The sequence below is a fragment of the Frieseomelitta varia genome, unplaced genomic scaffold, assembly GCF_011392965.1.
Source record: "Frieseomelitta varia isolate USP_RPSP 00005682 unplaced genomic scaffold, Fvar_1.2 scaffold_219, whole genome shotgun sequence".
NCBI lineage: Eukaryota > Metazoa > Arthropoda > Insecta > Hymenoptera > Apidae > Frieseomelitta > Frieseomelitta varia.
Genome location: NW_025109945.1, coordinates 1 through 20,887, shown reverse-complemented (window position 1 = coordinate 20,887; position 20,887 = coordinate 1). Strand labels below are relative to the sequence as shown.

General features: G+C 28.7%; 2 protein-coding genes across 8 annotated transcripts in view; one reads left to right on the top strand and one right to left on the bottom strand.

Moving 5' to 3' along the window:
- LOC122527453 (coiled-coil domain-containing protein 137) overlaps positions 1-19,572 on the bottom strand; it is a 176,709-nt gene extending 157,137 nt beyond the window's left edge. The window contains exons 1-4 of one of the 6 annotated variants that reach the window (XR_006306344.1): positions 19,407-19,572; positions 18,707-19,337; positions 18,575-18,608; positions 17,992-18,162 (exon numbers count right to left, since the gene is read on the bottom strand). Coding sequence is in view for 5 of the 6 variants with exons in the window: in XM_043651662.1 (XP_043507597.1) it covers positions 17,993-18,162; positions 18,575-18,608; positions 18,692-19,337; positions 19,407-19,483 (927 nt within the window). In the remaining variant the exon portion in view is untranslated. The other 5 variants (XM_043651662.1, XM_043651661.1, XM_043651663.1 and 2 more) reach the window with 5 other exon arrangements.
- LOC122527455 (BLOC-1-related complex subunit 5) lies at positions 16,145-17,774 on the top strand. Of its 2 annotated transcripts, XM_043651667.1 has the most exons (3): positions 16,145-16,457; positions 16,623-16,961; positions 17,054-17,774. In XM_043651667.1, exons 2-3 carry the CDS (start codon positions 16,648-16,650, stop codon positions 17,547-17,549), a joined length of 810 nt encoding a protein of 269 aa, XP_043507602.1. In that variant the 5' UTR covers positions 16,145-16,457; positions 16,623-16,647; the 3' UTR covers positions 17,550-17,774. The 2 variants fall into 2 exon arrangements, with proteins under 2 accessions (XP_043507602.1, XP_043507601.1); XM_043651666.1 differs by having other exon boundaries at positions 16,146-16,961; positions 17,054-17,773.
- Positions 19,573-20,887: the final 1,315 nt, after the last annotated feature.

The following is a 20,887-nucleotide window of genomic DNA, read 5'->3' as shown; positions in this document are numbered from 1 at the left end:
GTGTATATATATATATATATACATATGGAAATACACGTTCTGATAATAAAAATAAAGAAAGCATTTTTTTACCAAAAACTATATATATATATAGGGACAATATTAGTATATTATACAATCCCTGGTAGATATATATATATATATATATATATATATATATGGAAATACACGTTCTGATAATAAAAATAAAGAAAGCATTTTTTTTACCAAAAACTATATATAGGGACAATATTAGTATATTATATAATCCCTGGTAAATGGGTATATATATATATGGAAATACACGTTCTGATAATAAAAATAAAAAAAGCATTTTTTTTTTACCAAAAACTATATAGGGACAATATTAGTATATTATACAATCCCTAATAGATAGGTATATATATATATGGAAATACACGTTCTGATAATAAAAATAAAAAAAGCATTTCTTTTACCAAAAACAGCTATTTTTATTTTAATGAATAATTTTTTACACCTTTTCTTCTTTTATAAAGAGTCGTGAACCTCCCTCAATTATTTTACAAAATACGACGGTGATGAGTATGTAAATTATAATAAATTATATAGATTTAAAATTTATCGATTTAAAAATTTATTAATTTCAAATTTATTAAAAATTGAAAATTTATTAATTTAAGAATTTATTATAAATTTAATAAATTTATTTTTATTTATTTTGAAAAATAAAATATATATTTTTCTATATTTTCTTATTACAAAAGAAATATGACAGAACTTTCTTGATTGTTCAACATTTGCATATATTATTAGATGATTTGCAGTAAGAAGATGAATGTTTTTAAAAGATTATTTTATACTGCGACTAGCAATTCTATGCATCTGTGGAAAATTAGAAAATCCAAATATGAACACGCGAATGAAACTCCACAATTCACGTTAATTTTAATGGATAAAATGAAATATGAAATTATATATATATATCCACAGTCTACTCATGAATTATGAGTCAGCGTTTAAGCAACGTTTCAGGAAGTATAATAGAGGTAGAAGGAAGAAGGCAGTGGAGAATGCACGAACGATAGATTCTTATGCTGATCTGCCAGGCAAACAGCCCTAAGCGGCCAAATTTTTGACCGGTTCGACGAAAATTTTAATGTTTGCGCAAACTAGTCTGCATACCAAGCAGCGATCAAGATTCCCTGCAGACGCCTTCGAACGCGCATTGCGCATAAACCTCGCGAATTTTACTACGATCTAATCTGTCCAACATGATTTCTCTTCGATAAAAATATTTCACATAGTCCAAAATTCTAGTTAATTGTCATCCATTTGCGATATTTTGTTTAAAACTCCTTTATATTTGTTTCTTGATAAATGATATTTGTTCACGGAAGAACAGACATTGAACATTTACTATATTTTTATATCAACATTGTATATGTCACAAAATATATATTTCAATCATTGTCTAATGATCGTTATAACACTATCAATAGTGATAATAATAATTAATATAATAATAATTAAGATAATGTTACCTTCAAGAAAAAATATATGTGCGTTTGCAAATATATTTTAATGTATATACCTATTTCATATTCAAAAAGACACATGAAGCAACATTTCGCTATGATCACGCAATTAGACAGGATATTAGTATTTTTAAAATTCATATTTTTACGAATATGACTTAAAAAAGATGATAGAGAATTGTTTTATCTACTAAACATTCCAACAAGTATTATATTATGTTTTGTATCTGTCTTTACATATTGTATGCATTTTATGCATTTATGCATCTTCATATTCTTCAAATTATGTCTAATTATGTTTATATTGATAAAATCAATGTCGAAATAAATATATATAAAAGTTACAAAATATTTAAAAGCAACGTGTGTTTAGTAAAAGAATTAGCATGAAGTATACAGCATGAACAGCCATCTCAAGCATGCAACAAATGATAAATATAGTTTCACCTAATATTGAGATAGTTGTTAATATATTGCTAAATATACAGAGTGAGTCACTAAAAGCGTGTTACCTAAATATATATAACTCCTTTAATTTTTGAGACAAAGATAAATATTTGAAACAAAGTTGTTTGATTTTATAAGAAAAAAAGATTTTTCCTCAGCTTTTAAATTTTAAAAGTCACCTTTATTTCTTTTAAATAGAACCGTACATTTTGAAACACCTACAATTGTTGGTGTTCGCTTTTTTTCCAGAAGAATTCAAATTATACTTAAGATCACTCGAGGTAACAATGAGTTAAAAAATGAAAATTCATCTCGTGGATGCTTCTGAGAAAGTGTATTCTCGACTTTATTAACAACGTTATATTTATACATATATAAAATATAATATATATAAATATTTATAATTATTAATCATACATATACATTTATATATATAAATATATCAATATTTATTAATATATTATTAATATATATTAAATAATTATTATATATTTATTATATTTATATTATATTATGAATAGCTTCTACGTAGTTTCAATAAATTTTAATGAAATTTAAATTGATTTCAAATTTTACCAATATAATCGAGTCTCATAAAACAGTGCTAATAAAAATATTTCGTATAGCACAGTAATATATTGCTGCATGCATCATATAAAATTAAAATTCATTCGTTTATTTTAATGATAACTGTTAAAACAATCAATTAACGTGATAATTGAATTCCACCTATTTACAGCGACGAATTGAATTCGATTAATTAACGAATCCGCGGCATCGTACTTATGAATCTGTGTACATATTTCGAAGCGTTCCATGGAATTTTTCTCAACGAGAATGCCAATGTAAATTCTTGCCGCTTCTTTCAAAAATAAAATACAAAAAAACACGCGCTACACGCTTGAAAGAGAAAAGGAAGATAATAAGAGCCGCGATCAAAAAGACAGATACCGAAAAATTTCCTTGTAAATATGATTCCTCACTTTAATAAACATCGTATTTGCAGCTGTTGAAACATTTGTTTAAACGATCCATTGTAAAAATTATCTCACTGATAATGCTAGATAATAATAGAAAAAAATTCATTAAGGCGGAAAGCGTATTATAACAGAGGCAAAAAAGAACAAAAGAAAAATTATCACTTGATGCAGCTTATATTTAATAGACAAACTTTGTAAGTAAATTATATGATACACTTTTGTTAATTAGAATTTACGAACGTTTGATTACGATTCACGGACAAATATTTGTTACTATTGGCACAGAATCGTATCACGACGTGCAAATTTTCGCGTATCGATGATAAACATTTAGATCGAATAACTCTTCACACCGTCGTTAAGTAACTGCTTTTGCAATATTTACAATATAAACTGTCGCTTTTGTATGTCAAACTTTTTAACTAGTCTGATGTCTAGGATTATCCCTTATAAGTTTATTAAAAATAAACTTATAAGGGATATATCTTACATTATCCCACGCATTTTTTAACATCCCATATACGAAAATAAATGATTACGAAATTTGAAAAAAAAAAAAAGGAACTTGTGCAATAATTCATATAAAGCAAATATACATATTATTATTATAAAATTTAAATAAAATAAAAAATAAAATAATTAACTTTAAAGAAAATTAATTTTTAACATTAAATAAAAAATAAAATGTTAATTTTAAATTAATTTATAACATTGTTATGAAATTTGAAATAAATTTAATCTCTTTTTTATACAACACAATGTACAATATGTAATATAGATAGAATCTAACATTTTGCAGAAAAATTACTCGTTTACATAGTACATAAAAAATTGCTACAGAAGATATTTGCATATTTATTATGGTTTTATTCACACATCAGATCCAAGAATATTAACTTGGAAGTTAATACTTAGGATAATATCTTTATACGATTTAATGCTGCAAAAATATAATAAATGAAATGAAATGTGAAACCTGACACAAAAATTACTAAAAAAGGAAACTAATAAAGAAGCGATAGAAACCCAATGAAGCACTTACGCCAATCAACCATACTACATAACACATTTTTATATTTTTACCACTATTTTTATTTTTTTGTGAAATGATCTATAGTTACAGACCTCTTTCACCTAACAAATTCTTGTCTTCGAGTTTTATTAATAAACTTAATTAATACTGGCTCCAACTTGCAGATCCACTCATCTCCAAAACTATGCAAAGAGTCACCAAGAAAAAAAGTTCCCAGGAAACCACTTGTTCCAGAAAAAGGGATTCCTCGAGCAACGAGAATAAAATCGTGATTTCGATCTTACGATAGTGATATCGCGTCTCGCGGTGTAATCTCACGAGGATGAGACAGGTGGATAGATATCGCGACTGTCTTTTTACGATGAAACGTTGTCCCCTTTCCATCTTTCTCTTTTTTTTTTTTTTTTTTTTTTCTTTTTGACGACGCCGCCTCTTAACGTTTAGCACTAGACGCTCAGGCATACGAGCAATTTAAATTTAATGCCCCTTTTACACTCCCTCACCCCCCACCGTCGCGCCCACTCCTCCTCTTACTCTCTCTTCAACCCCATATTCGTTCATCGTCCCGTAGTTCTTTCACCATCCACATCCACCAGCCTCCACGCGTTCTCTCCTGACTGATCTTTATCTTGAGATTGTGCCTTCCAAGGGAGCAACCACGACCACCCTTTTTTGGGGGGGCTGGTTTGAAAAGAAGAGACATTCCCGGTAGCCGGCTGATCCATCGAGATATCGCTGTGTCAACTTTGCCAGACAAACACTCGCCTTGACCCGAAATTTTTTTTATTTTTATTCCCCGGCCAGCTTTTCCAACACACGCGTGCGACCGTGTCCACAACAAGGGGTCCTTAAGTGAGATTTCTAAATGGCGATTACCTCTTACCAGACCTTGGACAAATGTTGTAAACTGTGACGACGTTTTTCTTTCTTTTTTTTTTTTTTTTTTTTAGATAATTTTAGTTTACGATGTTATCCGTCGTTCTAACGAGTTTCGAGACAGATCTTTCTTTTAACACGTAGACCGTGAAATTTATACATAATACGTTTATAAATAATAAATTATACGTTTTGTTTACGGGATGAAATATTGTGAAAGCGAAGTTTTTCATTTTGTAATATCTTGCGCTGGCAACTGATTGCGGACCATAACGAGTGACCGAACCGTAAACAATAATTTGTCGCTTTCTTTTTGAACTCGTCGGTAAGATATCACTTAGGATAGAAATTATTCAGAGGCAATAAATTTATTATTTGTTTTGCCTGGGTTACATTCAAATATACTTGAAAATTATAACTGAGAAAATATTGCAATTTTGGGACAAAAAATTCTCAACGTGCGTGGTCATTCCAGCGCAAGAGATTAATGCCTATGGGCATTATCCAAATTGTTTGTTGACAATTTTATTTTAACTCTCAACTGGTATCATCGAACATTAGGAACCGTAACAATTTTTGTTTTACAATATCTAATTTTGGAATTTTTAATTTTATTCACTTTTGAGAGATTATACAATACAATTATATAAATTGAATACTTTAAATTTGAGTAACATGACATTTTTATAACGATATGAGGTTAATCAATCTAAAATATTTATAAGAATATAAGCGTAGATCACCATCGTGGCAATCAACCTTTCTTAAGATGAAAATAATAATTGAATAATGCAGTCCATAATATATTCAAGTTTGGAGAAATACATTAGTCATTATTTTCTCTGGCAATCAAGTTATTTCCCACTCTTCTTTTATTATACCAAACGAAGGAATTTCTATAAAATTATAATATAGAATTAAAAATTTATAGAAACAGTTTCTCGCAGTTAAATTAAATTGATTTCTGTTCTTAAAAATACCAGTATAATGTGATTGACATAGGAAAAAGAAAAGAGATAGAAAATCTGTGAATAAGAAAATTAATATGTCTAAAAATTAGGAATATGAATGATGTCTTTTTTCCTGATTAACAAGTTAAATGGAATAGAATACTGTTTATAATGAGGTATATTTGTATGTCCTAAATGTCAATGTCAGAAAAATTATATCTTAACAATTCTCTTAAGATTGAAACATACTTCTTAGTTTGGAACATATTTGTCCTAATGATTGGTCTTGTAATGATCAATGATATAAGTTTTGACTGTAATTTTCAAAAACAGGATTTTTATTAGGATATTTATCAGAAAATTTTTGAATATATTATTATTACTATTATTATTATTATTATTGTATGATATGGTAAATATATAGCATATATGTATAGTATAGAATATTCGAATGTTTAAAAATAAAGAGGTAAAAGTAATAAATAATTATAGAAATATACAAATAGATCAATATAGATTGTGTACTAACAGTTGAGACTCATGTGGTGCCAATGTCGCGTCACTAGTCATTATAAAATTACAAGAAAACTACTTAATTCGCGCCATCTTACAACCTGTTTACTAACTTTTATACACATATAAAAAATAATTAAACCTTTAACCAAGAATGATGAATCAATTCGCGAATAAGACGAATTAACTCGTCACAGAATTTCTAAGATCTCCCAATTTTCCAATAATAAGTTAAGTCGTCATATCCAATTAAACAGTTAATTGTTACCTTTTTTCTTACAAGTATATAAATTATAAGCTAGCTATGAATAGATTGTGAATTTTTATGAGTCTTTATATCACCGATATACGTAACTGAAGAAATAAAAGGTAAATTAAAAATTCTATTAAATATAGTAGAATCTCAATCATTCGAATCTACTATTATCCAAATACTGTTATACAAACTCTCCATCATCTGAGCATATATTATGTGTACACAATTATGTTGCTCCCACTTAAGAAGAGTATTCTGGCAATCCGGCTTGAAAAAAATCGACGTTTTTGGGATTTTTTTCTAAGGAAACCACGATACATTTTGGTTTGCAGTTTTCGCACACAGATTTATTCATACTTAAAGAATATTTACAATTTTTTTTTTAACAAAATTGATGAAAGTTGTGGAAATTATATAGCCTTAGGTAAAGCATGTTTTTAAAAACGGGTTCGAATGGCTGACGTGATTCCGGTCCCACCTGGTTATTTGAAACTAAAAAACGAAAATGCATTTTAATTAGTATAAATATGGCTATCGCATAAACCACGGAAACAGCGGAAATTTCGAAAATTAAAAAAATGGCAGTATTCTGAAGTTAAATATCGTTTTTCGTCTTTCGGGTGGTGAAAAAAAAAAAAAAAAAAAAATAAAAAAAAAAAAAAAAAAAATAAAATAGAAAAAAACATCAGATTTTGAAATCCGTTCATGCGATAAAGGTACATCCGGTGAAGATCTCCTCCAAATTTCAAATCAATGGGTCAACTAAAACGCGAGATATCAGCCAGTTTAAAAAATATAGATTTGAAAAAAACACATTTAAAGTTCTTGTTACCCGTTTGTACAAAAATATTCATACTTACAATCAATCGAGCAGGTACAAAAAATAAAATATTATAAAATAACAATAATATAAAAATAAATGATAATATTATAAAGTAAAATATTTTTTGAGAAAAACACATTTGAAGTTTTTGTTACCCGTTGTACAAAAATATTCATAGTTACGTTGCGAGCAATTCATACAAATCCTTTTATATAGACATTTTCGCAAGCATATACTTTGAGAAAATGTAAAAAAAAAAATTGATTTTTTTAAACCGGAAATACTCCCTTAATGTCACAGTATTAATACTATATTGAAAGAATCTTTTACAAAAATTTTTATTAACGACCAATGATATTGCGAGAAAAGTAATACAACTAAATTAAACAATTAAATTTGAAGGATTGCCGTTGTATTGCCTAGGCGGATGTTAAGATACAAACAGCATGGAAAAAAGTACTACTAATTAATACTGAAGATAGACAGGAAAAAAGTGGCAGATAATAATATGACATGTACAAGAAATTCTTTCTGCACTGTGTGTAATGCCAGGATGCGGTGATTGCGATAACACCGACGTGATAAAATGGCTTCAATGTGACGAAACTTTTTTAATTGGCCATGATACCAGTGTTGTGCATACTTCGAATAATAAAATACAACCTGAATATACAATGACAACGTATCGCAGCATTTTGAAGCAATAGAATGAGAAATGTTGAGATGGTATAACGTAAAAAGAACGATAATTTCACCGCAGTTGCTAAAAAAAATTGTACGATTTGGCAGATAAAACGATTTAGAATCCATAATAATAGGTATTTAATTTCATTATATACTAGTAATTGTTATTATTAGTATTTTTTGAAATACATATACATATGAGGATGAACATCAAAAAGTAACTATTGAGCCTCTTTCAATTAATTCGGATAATTCTATTGTATTATAATCATCATCTAATATCATACTAAAAAAAAATAAATTAATATTTTATTAATATATATAAATACATACATGCTAAAGTATAATATAATTATAATATATACAAAGTATATATATATATAAATATTAATATTTATAAATTAATATTTTATTTTGAACATTTAGATAGATTTTTTTATATTTTATGTATTACACACATGTTAGCATCTTTAAATTGCTCATAAATACATAAAAGTCCGTAGTATAGTTATGAAATCACGCAAATACAGAAATTATAAAAAATTTATATGTAAAAGAAATTATTGTAGCAACCTATAATCTAGATATCATGTTAAATTAAAATTAAACTAACTAATAATAAATTAACTAAATTAACAAAATTAACTAAATATAAATTAACCAAATTAACAAAATTGACTAAATATAAATTAACCAAATTAACGAAATTGACTAAATATAAATTAACCAAATTAACGAAATTGACTAAATATAAATTAACCAAATTAACAAAATTGACTAAACATAAATTAACCAAATTAACAAAATTGACTAAATATAAATTAACAAAATTGACTAAATATAAATTAACCAAATTAACAAAATTGACTAAATATAAATTAACCAAATTAACAAAATTGACTAAATATAAAATAACCAAATTAACAAAATTGACTAAATATAAATTAACCAAATTAACAAAATTGATTAAATATAAACTAACCAAATTAACAAAATTGACTAAATATAAATTAACCAAATTTACAAAATTGACTAAATATAAATTAGGCAAATTAACAAAATTGACTAAATATAAATTAACCAAATTAACAAAATTGACTAAATATAAATTAGCCAAATTAACAAAATTGACTAAATATAAATTAACCAAATTAACAAAATTGACTAAATATAAATTAAATAAATTAACAAAATTAACTAAATATAAATTAATAAAATTAACAAAATTAACTAAATATAAATTAATAAAATTAACAAAATTAACTAAATATAAATTAACCAAATTAACAAAATTAACAAAATTAATTAAGTATAAATTAACCAAATTAACAAAATTAACTAAATCTAAATTAACTAAATTAACAAAAATTAACTAAATACAAATTAACAAAATTAACTAAATATAAATTAATTATTATTAACAAAACTGAACTACTTCAGTTAGCTAAAGCTCAAACTCGAGAAATCAATAATAATGTCGCGCGATAGCGCGTGAAAGTTTCAAATCTAATAATAGCTATTACTATTATTAACAACGTGTAATGTAACTATTGTACAATTACACTTTTGAAAAGTTTATCTTCTTAATCACGTACCTACTCATTTCATTCAACGATACTGCTGATAAACTCTTACCAACGACACTAATTCCAATTTGATTAAATGGCGAAAAGATGTTTACTGCGGGGAACATACTACGTCGTCGAAATTGACTGGGAGTGGAAGAAACGTTCACAGACAGAGAAGAATACCGTCCAGCGTGACAAATTTCGGGAGAAAGAAAAATTCGGTCGAGAAACGAGATTGTTTATTCAAACGTGTCCCTACGTCGTAAGAAAACCAGGACGCGAAACGAGAAACGAAATGCTCCTTTCTCGAAATTCACCGTGGCCGCGATTAATAAATAACACGCGAAAGAAGGCGGGCAGCATAGAAAAGAAAAACGATCGCGCGAGAAATGGCCGCGAGAACTGCCTCTATTTCCCCTGATTGCGAATAACTCGATGAAACTGCTCGTTGACACGTGATTCGCGTCCACGGTGCGGCGATAAGTCGTGTTTTATTAAAATAACATGCACATGCCAACAAACAATAACGCGCTAATCGACTTGAGATAAAAATTCTCACCAAAAAAGAAGAAAAAAAAAAAAAGAAAAGTGCAACCAGAGATCAGTATATATTGCTTGCCGTAAAGTAATAAAACAACAAACGATCGGGAGTTTCAATAAATTAACAGTTCATCAATCGTCATTACGCATGGAAAATATTAACGAACCATTTATTATACACGCCAGCCATTTTCGAAAAAAGTTGCAACACACAACAGAGAGATTAAAAATGCAAAATCATTCTGTTAATAATTGAATTTTTGAACATTTCAACGAAGAATTGTCATGGAATATTTATTTAACAAAACAAAAAAGAAAAGAAAAATACGGTGAAATATCGGCGGAGGATAAACAACGAAAATCATAAAACAAATTCAAAGCATGAAAATTATGTATCGCGATATTACGAGTACACGCGTAATTTCAGTAATCACCGCAAGCACCGTTTTCGAGCAAAAATTATTACCATACTCGTTGACGACGTAGCAACGTGCAATTTACCTTTCGCACAGTGTTTAACCACTCGACGAGTCGTTCATTTCGATAATTTTTCACGATTACCCCCAAGGTGAATGTATTGGTATCATTTAAAAAGATACTGTCTTCACAATTTGATAAATCGACAGCTTACTCGCGAAAGTCACCTGAAAAGCTTGCAGCCCCCACGTGCCGATTAGTTTCGATTTTCGTAATTTTTAATTTTGTAAAAACTATCGTACGAGAAACGAGGAAAGAGACAGAATAGGATTGTTATTCCTGTGTCCTTATACATTCGCACGAGTCCGCTGGCAAAGATTAGATAGTTAAAATCGGAGGAAAAATGGCAACACTCGAGAAAAGTAACAATTTTTCAGATTTCACCCCGCCTGTACGTATCGCGAGATTATTCCGAGGCAGAACGAAATTCTGCGATGAATTATTCACGAGGATATCCCGGCTACGAAAACACCGGTCAAGTATTTCCTTTTCTTTTTTTCTTTTTTTTTTTTTCCTTCTTCCATTCTCCTCTCCGAGACGTGAAATTAAAAAACCGGACGAGGATTAGGGCGCGCGAAGAAGTTCGAAATTTTCGAGAATTCGGGCTCGTGCCGTCTGGCCGTAACTGTAGGAACACACTCGAGGGGAATATTGGAATCTGAACCAGCCTGCGCAAGGCATCGCCGCCTTATGCATGCATATTCCATTTGCTTCATACCTCTTATTAACGTAAATTCCATATGCAATGCTGGCAACTAGGTTTGGCTCGCATTTCTTAATAACGTATCAACAGATTTCTTCTGGCGTCCTATGTTTAAGATAAATTTTACTGTTGCTGTTGTGAGCCTACTCTTAAATTTAGAATTTGAAATTGACTTTATATTCTAATACGTATTATTTTATATATTACGTGATATTATATTACAATAAATATAATATTACATTAAAATAAATATATTACATAAATAATATTACATTACAATAAATATAATATTACATAAATAATATTATGTTACAATATTATATTACAATAAATATAACATTACATAAATAATATTAAATTACAATAAATATAATATTATATAAATAATATTATGTTACAATATTATATTACAATAAATATAACATTACATAAATAATATTACATTACAATAAATATAACATTACATAAATAATATTACATTACAATAAATATAATATTACATAAATAATATTACATTACAAAAAATATAATATTACATAAATAATATTACATTACAAAAAATATAATATTACATAAATAATATTACATTACAATAAATATAATATTACATAAATAATATTACATTAAAATAAATATAATATTACATAAATAATATTACATTACAATAAATATAATATTATGTTAGAATATTATATTACAATAAATATATTATATAAATAATATTATGTTACAATAAATATAATATTACATAAATAATATTACATTACAATAAATATAATATTATATAAATAATATTATGTTACAATATTATATTACAATAAATAATATTATATTACAATGTTACATGACTTTATATTACAATAAATGATACATTATAAAACAGGCAGCTTTCTCATCGTTTATATATATATATTTATATATGCGAATATATATGCGAATATCGAACTCTAAACGATGAGAAAGCTGCCTGTTTTATAATGTAATATTTATTGTAATATAAAGTCATGTAACATTGTAATATAATATTATTTATTGTAATATAATATATATAAAACACACGTTTATCGTCTGAAGAATTTGAAACTTTACTCCCCATGGTTGCTATTTGATCATGTTGAATATATACATTTGTTCATCTCAAATATTTATTGAAATTGTCTTTAAATAAATAGAGCAATGTAAACCGCGCTATTAAAAATTATATATCGTGAAAAATGTATAATTTAGTAATAATTAGACTACGGAATTTTATGTGTCTACAAAAAATTTGAAAGTGAGAAGATGCGCATAATGCATAAAATGTGCACAGAGATATAAAATATCCGAATTTGAATATTTGTTACATTCATAAAACTCCACAATTTAATAATAATAATAAAGATTATTGTACATTATTCGCCATTTCAATTCGTACTCATTTAGTAAAGATAATCGAGTTATGTTCGTGAGATAAATATTGCAAACGATTATTATTCTTTTTCATATATTCGACGTTTGTTTTTAAAATTTTCATCTTTGCAAGCATTTAACATTCGACAAATAATTTTCCGAGCATCATCGATTAAACTTGAATTTTGTTTACAAACACTTTTGTCCACAACCATTATATAAATTATAAACTATACATTTCTTTGAAAAACGATGTAATACGCATGAAAAATTTTTAAGATTCTTAAACAAGATTCTTGATCTAGCTAATAATTTTTTATCCTAAACATAAAAATGGAAATCTTTTTTTCGTTCTGCAAACGTTCCTTTCTTTCAATTTCGCGATAGTTATTCAAAAGAATCTTAAAAAATACGAACCAATCAGGAACTAATCAATATAAATTTTTCCTCGATAAGAAGATATTAAAGAAATATCTCAAATCCAAAAAATTGTCCCAAAATTTTTAAGAAGAGAAAATTCTTATTTTTCAATAATCAAACAATTCGAAGTTTGATAACTTTCCTTTATTAATGACAAAACATTAAAAATGTCGTCGACTTTTCGTCCAAATTGCCAAATCTTTTTCGTCGACAGCGAACAACAATGCGAGAAGTTTGGCTGCGGGGCCCGTATTTAGAGGATCATTGTCCGATTATAGTTTCGAATTCGTATATATATACATACACTCATTTCACGTCGATGAGAAGCACGAGTGGCCATTAGCTTTTGTGTCATGGTTCGTGGAGATAATGCTCGGATACGTCAATGAGTTAGAAAGTGGTTGGTAACGAGTGCTTGTTAAAAATCGCGGGAAGCGACGTGGAGGAAGTACCACGATGAAACGTGAAGCGTGTCGCGCGTTTGATAGAAATTTTTATATGTCTACCGTAACTGCATTTCCGATCGCTTTTGTACTGCATACATACGAATCATCGTGTACATTGGCCGGACGCTACTTGTATGCAAAATCACCGGTTTTGTATTTTCTTTCTCTGAAACCCACGATGCTTTCTAAATGGCTTCCGATTACCTAGTGTTTGTACAGAAAATTCCATCGGGCCGTCTGCGCTTTATTTTTTTATCGTGTCACGTCCACTTCGATGAAACTGTGTTTCTTATCCTTTTCACAGTATAATGACAAAGAACTTATCTGGAAAATAATTCGACTCTCCTTAATTCGGAACTGGTGAAAATTGAAGTTTTATGATATATTCTTTGTTTCTTGCCGTCTTCATTTTCCTTCATTAAATAAAAATATTTCTGTCACAACCTGTTTACATAATACCTGTCTATGAGTAAGGAAATATAATAAATTTGTACATAATATAGGTAACTTTACTTGAAAGGTAAAAAGAAGAACGCAAGAAACTTCAAGTGTTTTAACTTTTAACAATCTTAGAAAATGGAAGTGTATTAGATAGGACGTTTTGTTTAAAATAGAAATTAGATAAGAAATTAGATAAGAAATTACACTTGCAAGTTATACGAGTCACAAGTTACGATTTATTAATACTAATAAAGTCTCTTACACAATAGTATCAAGTTTGATAATAATTGATAACAAGCGAAGATCTTCAAATAAATTTTGCAAATTACGAACCGATCACCCTATTATGCGTGAAATTAAAAAAATAATGAAATAGATGTTTGTAGTCTACATGTAATTTATAATTTATATCATAAATTTTGTATAGGAAAATGCTACAATTACTTATTTTTTTCGCGAGAATCGTTTCTATTTTATTAATTTTCTTTTCTAACGCATTATCCATTGTTTTATTTGCTTTTATAAATTCAACTTTCACTTTGCCAAAGCACAAAAAACTAATTTTGAAATTTTCATTTTCATGAATATAACTGAATAAAAAAAAAGAAAAACATAATTAAAATAAATCTAAATAGAAAATTGTCTCTTTTACGTAAAAAAATTATAATTTCATAACTTCATAATTGAATAAAAAAAAAAGTCATAATTTCATAAATTCATAATTGAATTAAAAAAAAAAAAACATAATTAAAATAAATCTAAATAGAAAATTGTCTCTTACGTAAAAAAATTATAATTTCGTAACTTCATAATTGAATTAAAAAAAAAAAATTATAATTTCATAAATTCATAATTGAATAAAAAAAAAAACATAATTAAAATAAATCTAAATAGAAAACTGTCTCTTTTACGTGAAAAAATTATAATTTCATAACTTTTCTAAATATTTTATATATTTTTGCATATTACGCGCTACGTGTGTATTTTTGCATCGTTAAATTTTTCATAAATACGTAAAAATCCGCGATCTAACCATCACTATTGCTTAACTAATTAATTTGACACAACATCAGTTTTATACATACATCAGTAGCAATGAATTTTTATTAAAGAATTAAACATTTCTTCCATTTTGTAAATTTTTATAATAATTCAGTTGCAAACTGAAAATAAAGTATCACTATAATTTTACAAAGTGAATTTATAAATTTTACGAAATAGTCGAAAGACGATCTAACAAGATACAAAGATCTACGAACATGTAATAATTCAGGGCATAATACTGGATGGCCGACAACTCTAGGATTCAACCACGAAGAAAATGTCGTACGTTGACATATAAACGCGATTGCATAAGAATTCTCTTTAGTCACACGAATTTGTAGTATCATGAAGCTTATACGGTATATTAGGCCGCATCACATTGAAAACCGATGTAAGTTTAATGCTGATATCTTCGCGCGAAGTTGGACGAGACAAGAAAAGTCTGGATAAAATTCAAACCTAGTACGTATGGAAGGATCTTCGCGCAATACTACGATTTAATAAACTCGCGAAACGAATCTTTGAAATATATTTAAATTACCTCACAAAGATAATACAATAATTACCTCACAAAGATAATACAAGAATGATAATCGAGAAAAACTTTTAAAAAGTTTCTTTTCATTCTAATAGAAATAAATTCAAATAGAAACATTAATGTTTGTATTTCGTATTTTCACAAAAATAGGCTTTTCTGCTCTTATTGGAAAAAAAAATGTGAAAAAGAGAGAGCACTTATCTATTTTTAGTATAAAAAAAAAGTTCAATGTTTGTGCTAACAACTACCAATTTCCAGGGAATAAAATAAACGTTAAATAAAATTTTGAAACAAGGAAAAGCAAAATCGTAATACGATGTACTTTAATTCTTGTTCTTTAGTATATCAGTCATTTGCTACATAAATGCTATTTTGACATTTTAAAAATTGGAAAAAATTCTACAAATAGACGGAATTCTTTTTCGTAAAAATAATGTCCGGAAACTACATTATCGAGCGAGATACTTCCGACTTCGAGAGCAATTTCAATAGATGGTGTTCTCGTAGTACGAACGGCCGCGACACGATAAATCTAACGGCGTGAACAATCAATGGCTAAAAGGGAAATAACTTTTTGACAACACGCGAAAAACTGATCTCCGAGTGATTCCATTATCGCGTTCTCTAACACTGCTACTATTGAAACAATAACAAACGCAACAGCGTTATCCAGAAAGGATCAAAGTTCCATTATGTATCGAGAAAATTGTCTTCAACGTTATTATTATGAATTTTCTTAATTGTGAAATGAATAGAAATGTATCCTTTTAACGCGGCGTTAATTAAAACGCTACACGAGTAACGCTAATACCAGATGGCCTTGATAACGTCAGGTGACCTTAAATCTAACGCAACGATTATTGATTCAATTATTCTTGCTATCAGATGTATAAATCATAAATTATAAACCGATTGTACGAAATTTTCATCGCGGCGTCAGATTAACGAAGATCGTTGAAGAAAGTGTGTATATACCTGATGTTATTCTTACGATAAAGGAAAGCTTTGAAAGAATAGAACAGGATGGGATCGGAGCAGAGTTCTCAAGGTGGAACCCATAGTGCTAATACTAACAGGACAAGAAATATACCATTGAGACGTGGTAAAAGTGTACCAAATCGTGAGCGAGTACCAGAAGATACGCCACCAAGATGTACCAGTCCTGGTGCAAGCATCTGTTCAGATTCTGACCTACCATATATATCTTACACTGTGAATAGACCTATCGGCGATTCGCCAAAGATGACAAATAAACAATCACAGTTATACAGAGGCAAAAGTTTAGGTGCACAAGATATATCTAGACGTAAAAATAGCTTAGGTTCTAGTAGCTACAGGTAACGCGCATGATTATTTAACAATAACATTTGTTTTTTAATAATATCTTTCTTTTATTTGGGTAATAAATCTGTAATTTTTTTAATTGCAGGAAAACTACCTCCGACAAAATTCACAACATTGTTGTAGTGAAACCAGCCTTGCAAGATCCCACAGCTGACAAAGATCCTGACCTGGTTAAATTACAAAGTATTCCCATGTTCCTACCTATTATGCGTGGTACCCTCAATTTGCCCCCTGGCGTAAGAGATCCAGAGGTCCTGGAAAGACTCAATCCCATTGGTCTATTCAACCTGTGTGCTCGGTATCAGCACCACCTTAACACTAATGCTCAAATGATAGCCACCGAACAATCCACTCTATGCATCAATATTGAACCAGAAGTAACCAAAATTCTTAATTTGGCAACGGAAAGACAAAAAAAGTTTGCCAAATTTACTGAACAACTGAACAAAATACATGAGCTTAGTAAACAACTAACTAAATGCCATTCCCTTTTGAATCAAACTCTGGAAAGCCTTGAAACTTTGAACAACCTTTTACCAGTAGAGGATAGGTTAGAACCATTTGTATGGACTACTGGATAAAATTGATGTTAAAGAGTATATTGAATGATAATTTGAGAAATATTACAAATACACTGCACTGGTGCTAATCTCAATTAACTCGATCCAACAACCTATTAAGAGATTTGTTCTGTTTCTTTTTTTTTGTTAATCACAATGAATTTTTACTATTAATCCTTACGAAAAGATTTCTAGTACCTAAACGTGTTGCACAGAAATTTTTGTTTATGAAATTATATATTATATGCATATACACATATATTTTCGTGTTAATACTAATAATTGTATAATTGTATAAAAAGAATACAATGTTTAAGTTTAAAAATACATACATGATAAAATGATTGTACATTTTATGAAAATGAAAATAAACAATTCCGCGATAAAATATTTCATAGCATCTTTGCAATATAAAAAATATATAATATACATAAAAATGTACATTTCATAATTTTTTACATACCCTAGTTGTCAACACCAGATCGTTGTACTTTTAACATTCTGTATGTTGCAATGACATCACTTTGCTGTTTTTCTAGCTGTCTCCTTTCTCCAAGTGATAGATTCTTGCGTTTCCCTGATCTATCCGTGGATACAATCTTATCATTCATTTTTACTTCATCACTTTTCTTAACACTTTAGACCGGTAGCCTATTTATCGGCTTTTCGATTCCTAACGCTCATCGACCGGTAGCCTATTTATCGGCTTTTCGATTCCTAACGCTCATCGACCGGTAGCCTATTTATCGGCTTTTCGATTGCTTTTGTTACGAGAGATACCACACTCTAAATAAATATTAAAAAATTTAATTACAGTTACCTTGTATTTATTTCATGAATGTAAGTTAAAAAGGCAATAAATTGTATAAAACAAATACAAAATAAAGTATAAATATCAGTAAAATTCCATTACTTTAGAACAAAAGGAATAAGCACAACACAATGCATAGTGAAAATTTAGCCGGTACTGGGAGTAAATTCGGGCGCGACTAAGCCGGTACTTACTGAGTGGCAGCCTCAACCACGACCAGTCGATAAAGTGTTAAGTATTGAATGAAGAAGAAGTTCCTTCTTACCAGACTATAACGAAAAATAAATTAATTTTATTTAGTAGTTAAATATATTGCAAGATTAAAAGATGCAATATAAGGTACAAAATATACCTTATTGCTACTTACAGCATTTGCATATTTTGATCTGGCTTTTAATTGCGGTGGTTCATGAGCAACTTCTCCAAACCTAACTTGATCTTTGAAATTATTAAATTCATCTACTCTCTCTTGCATTTGCTTTTGTTTCTTCAATATCAACTTCCCCTTTCTCTTTTCCGACTTAGTCATTTTAGGCTCATCCGTTTCCTTCTTCTTCTTCTTTTTCTTTCTAATATTTCTGTGTTTCATTCTTAACATTTCGATTTTATCCAAATCAGTTTCTTCACATTTCAAAAGACCATCTATCTTTCCTGTTTCTGGATTTCGATTGACTTGAACATCGTACTTCCTTTCGAAGGAAGTTTCATTTATGAAAGCGTGTGTAGCCCTGTTAACTCTGTGCAAAAATCTTTCCCCACTTTCGCCAAGCTTCTGTTGAAATACAGGAACAACTTTCTCAGGTTTGGCCTTGGGATGTAGAGGCCTAGAGTCTTGTTTGCCAACACATATGAGAGTATATTTCTTGTTTTTCTTCTTCTTAATTTTTGTTATCTTGCCTGATTTTACTGCCTCTTTCAATTTTACTATAATTTCTAAACTTTTCGGTACTGCTTGTTCTTCTGCGTTTTTTGGCGCTGCATTTATCTTTGTTTCTAACCTATAATAAGCAGTTTACTAACCTATGTAAAATAATTCGAAAATAAAAGATATTCAACGCACAACTCACTTTGCATGTCGCTTTGCCTCTTGCTTAAAAGGATCTTTTACACCTCTGTGCTTTTTTCCTGGGATTTTCCTACCCATTATCTCCGATGAACAACCGAATACGATTTCCACGTGGTAAAAACGCAACGTCTGCGTCCGAAAATATGAATGCGCGCGTTTACACTAAATTCAAAAAATATCGGTCATGAGAATGTTTAACTTTTAATCGCAAAATTCGTATTATTTCTTCAAAAATAAAACTTTAGAATAAAAATATTTAAAAAATTATAATTATAAAATAACATTATTATAATTATTCTTAATTTATTGAGAATTTATTACAGTACATAATTTTAAAATTATTTGATTAAGTTATTAAATTGAAGAAAAATTAGCAGGATTATAAGAGAGGCTTATAAATCGTTAAATACAATAAAGATAGAAATGGTATTGTTCACTAAGTAATAGCATTGTGTACTATGAATCATTGTATACATTTTTCTTCGAATAGAAATATTTTTCATATGTTTTTGGACTTTCGAACGAGCCCATTTGCCATTGTCACGTCAATATGTATTTATTGTTGCAATTTGGATAAATTTCGAACAGCAGCACTATCAGCGATAATAATTAAAATAAAAAATTGTTAACACTGAAATTTATTTAAAATTCAATTGACGAAACTACATTAATAAAATAATATAATATCTTAATGAAAATTTAAACGAAAAATTTACTATACCATTGACGGACAATGACTATATTTGATTTTCCACATTTATTTAAAAGTGATAATTATGTGTTTGAATAACAACAATAATGAAACTTAATTATTAGAAAACGCGTTTGGCTTCGAAAGAAATTTATTGAAAGATTAGAAAAAATAGCTCGATGACGCTTCCTCAAGCGGAGTTGACAATATTCACAATTGAAACAAAACTTTCATTCAGATGTGATAACTCGGCCTGTCTCCTGGAATTATCTTCTTGTAACTGGGACAGAACAATTCTGTCCTCTTGATGTGACCTTCTTGTAAAAGAAAGGACGTGCTTTGCATTGTCTTCAAGCTCTTCTTCAGCTCTGAAGATCCGACTTTCTAATTGAACCACCAAGTTTCTGAGGCAGAAGACTCTATAATTTCCAAAAACTTACAGTCATAACGTTAAAAAGTTCTGAAATTAAGGAAATATAGAGGTAATATAGAGGTAGAAATATTTGGTAAAGGTACCGTGGAAAGTCTGCCTGTTTGAGCATGTGGCTTCTGTTGTTATGTACACATCATGTTCAACGTTTCATGTCATTAGAAAGAGGACACGCCCGAGTTGCTTGCTCGTCTCACTTGTTCGAAAAAATCTCGGACTAGATTGGTTTGGACCAACACCATTTGCTCGCGCATCCAACGAGTCCATTATGCGAGTTCTTGACTGTTTATAATGATGGTGCCTTTATTGAATTTCTGATTAGATCTTTATAGATGAAACAAATTGTCCGAAATGTGGACCA

Bases quoted from the DNA above. Each gene is read 5' to 3' on its own strand.
- LOC122527455 (XM_043651667.1), top strand. From the start codon at position 16,648: ATGGGATCGGAGCAGAGTTCTCAAGGTGGAACCCATAGTGCTAATACT. The intron at 16,962-17,053 runs GTAACGCGCATG...TTTTAATTGCAG, and splicing joins TTAGGTTCTAGTAGCTACAG to GAAAACTACCTCCGACAAAA.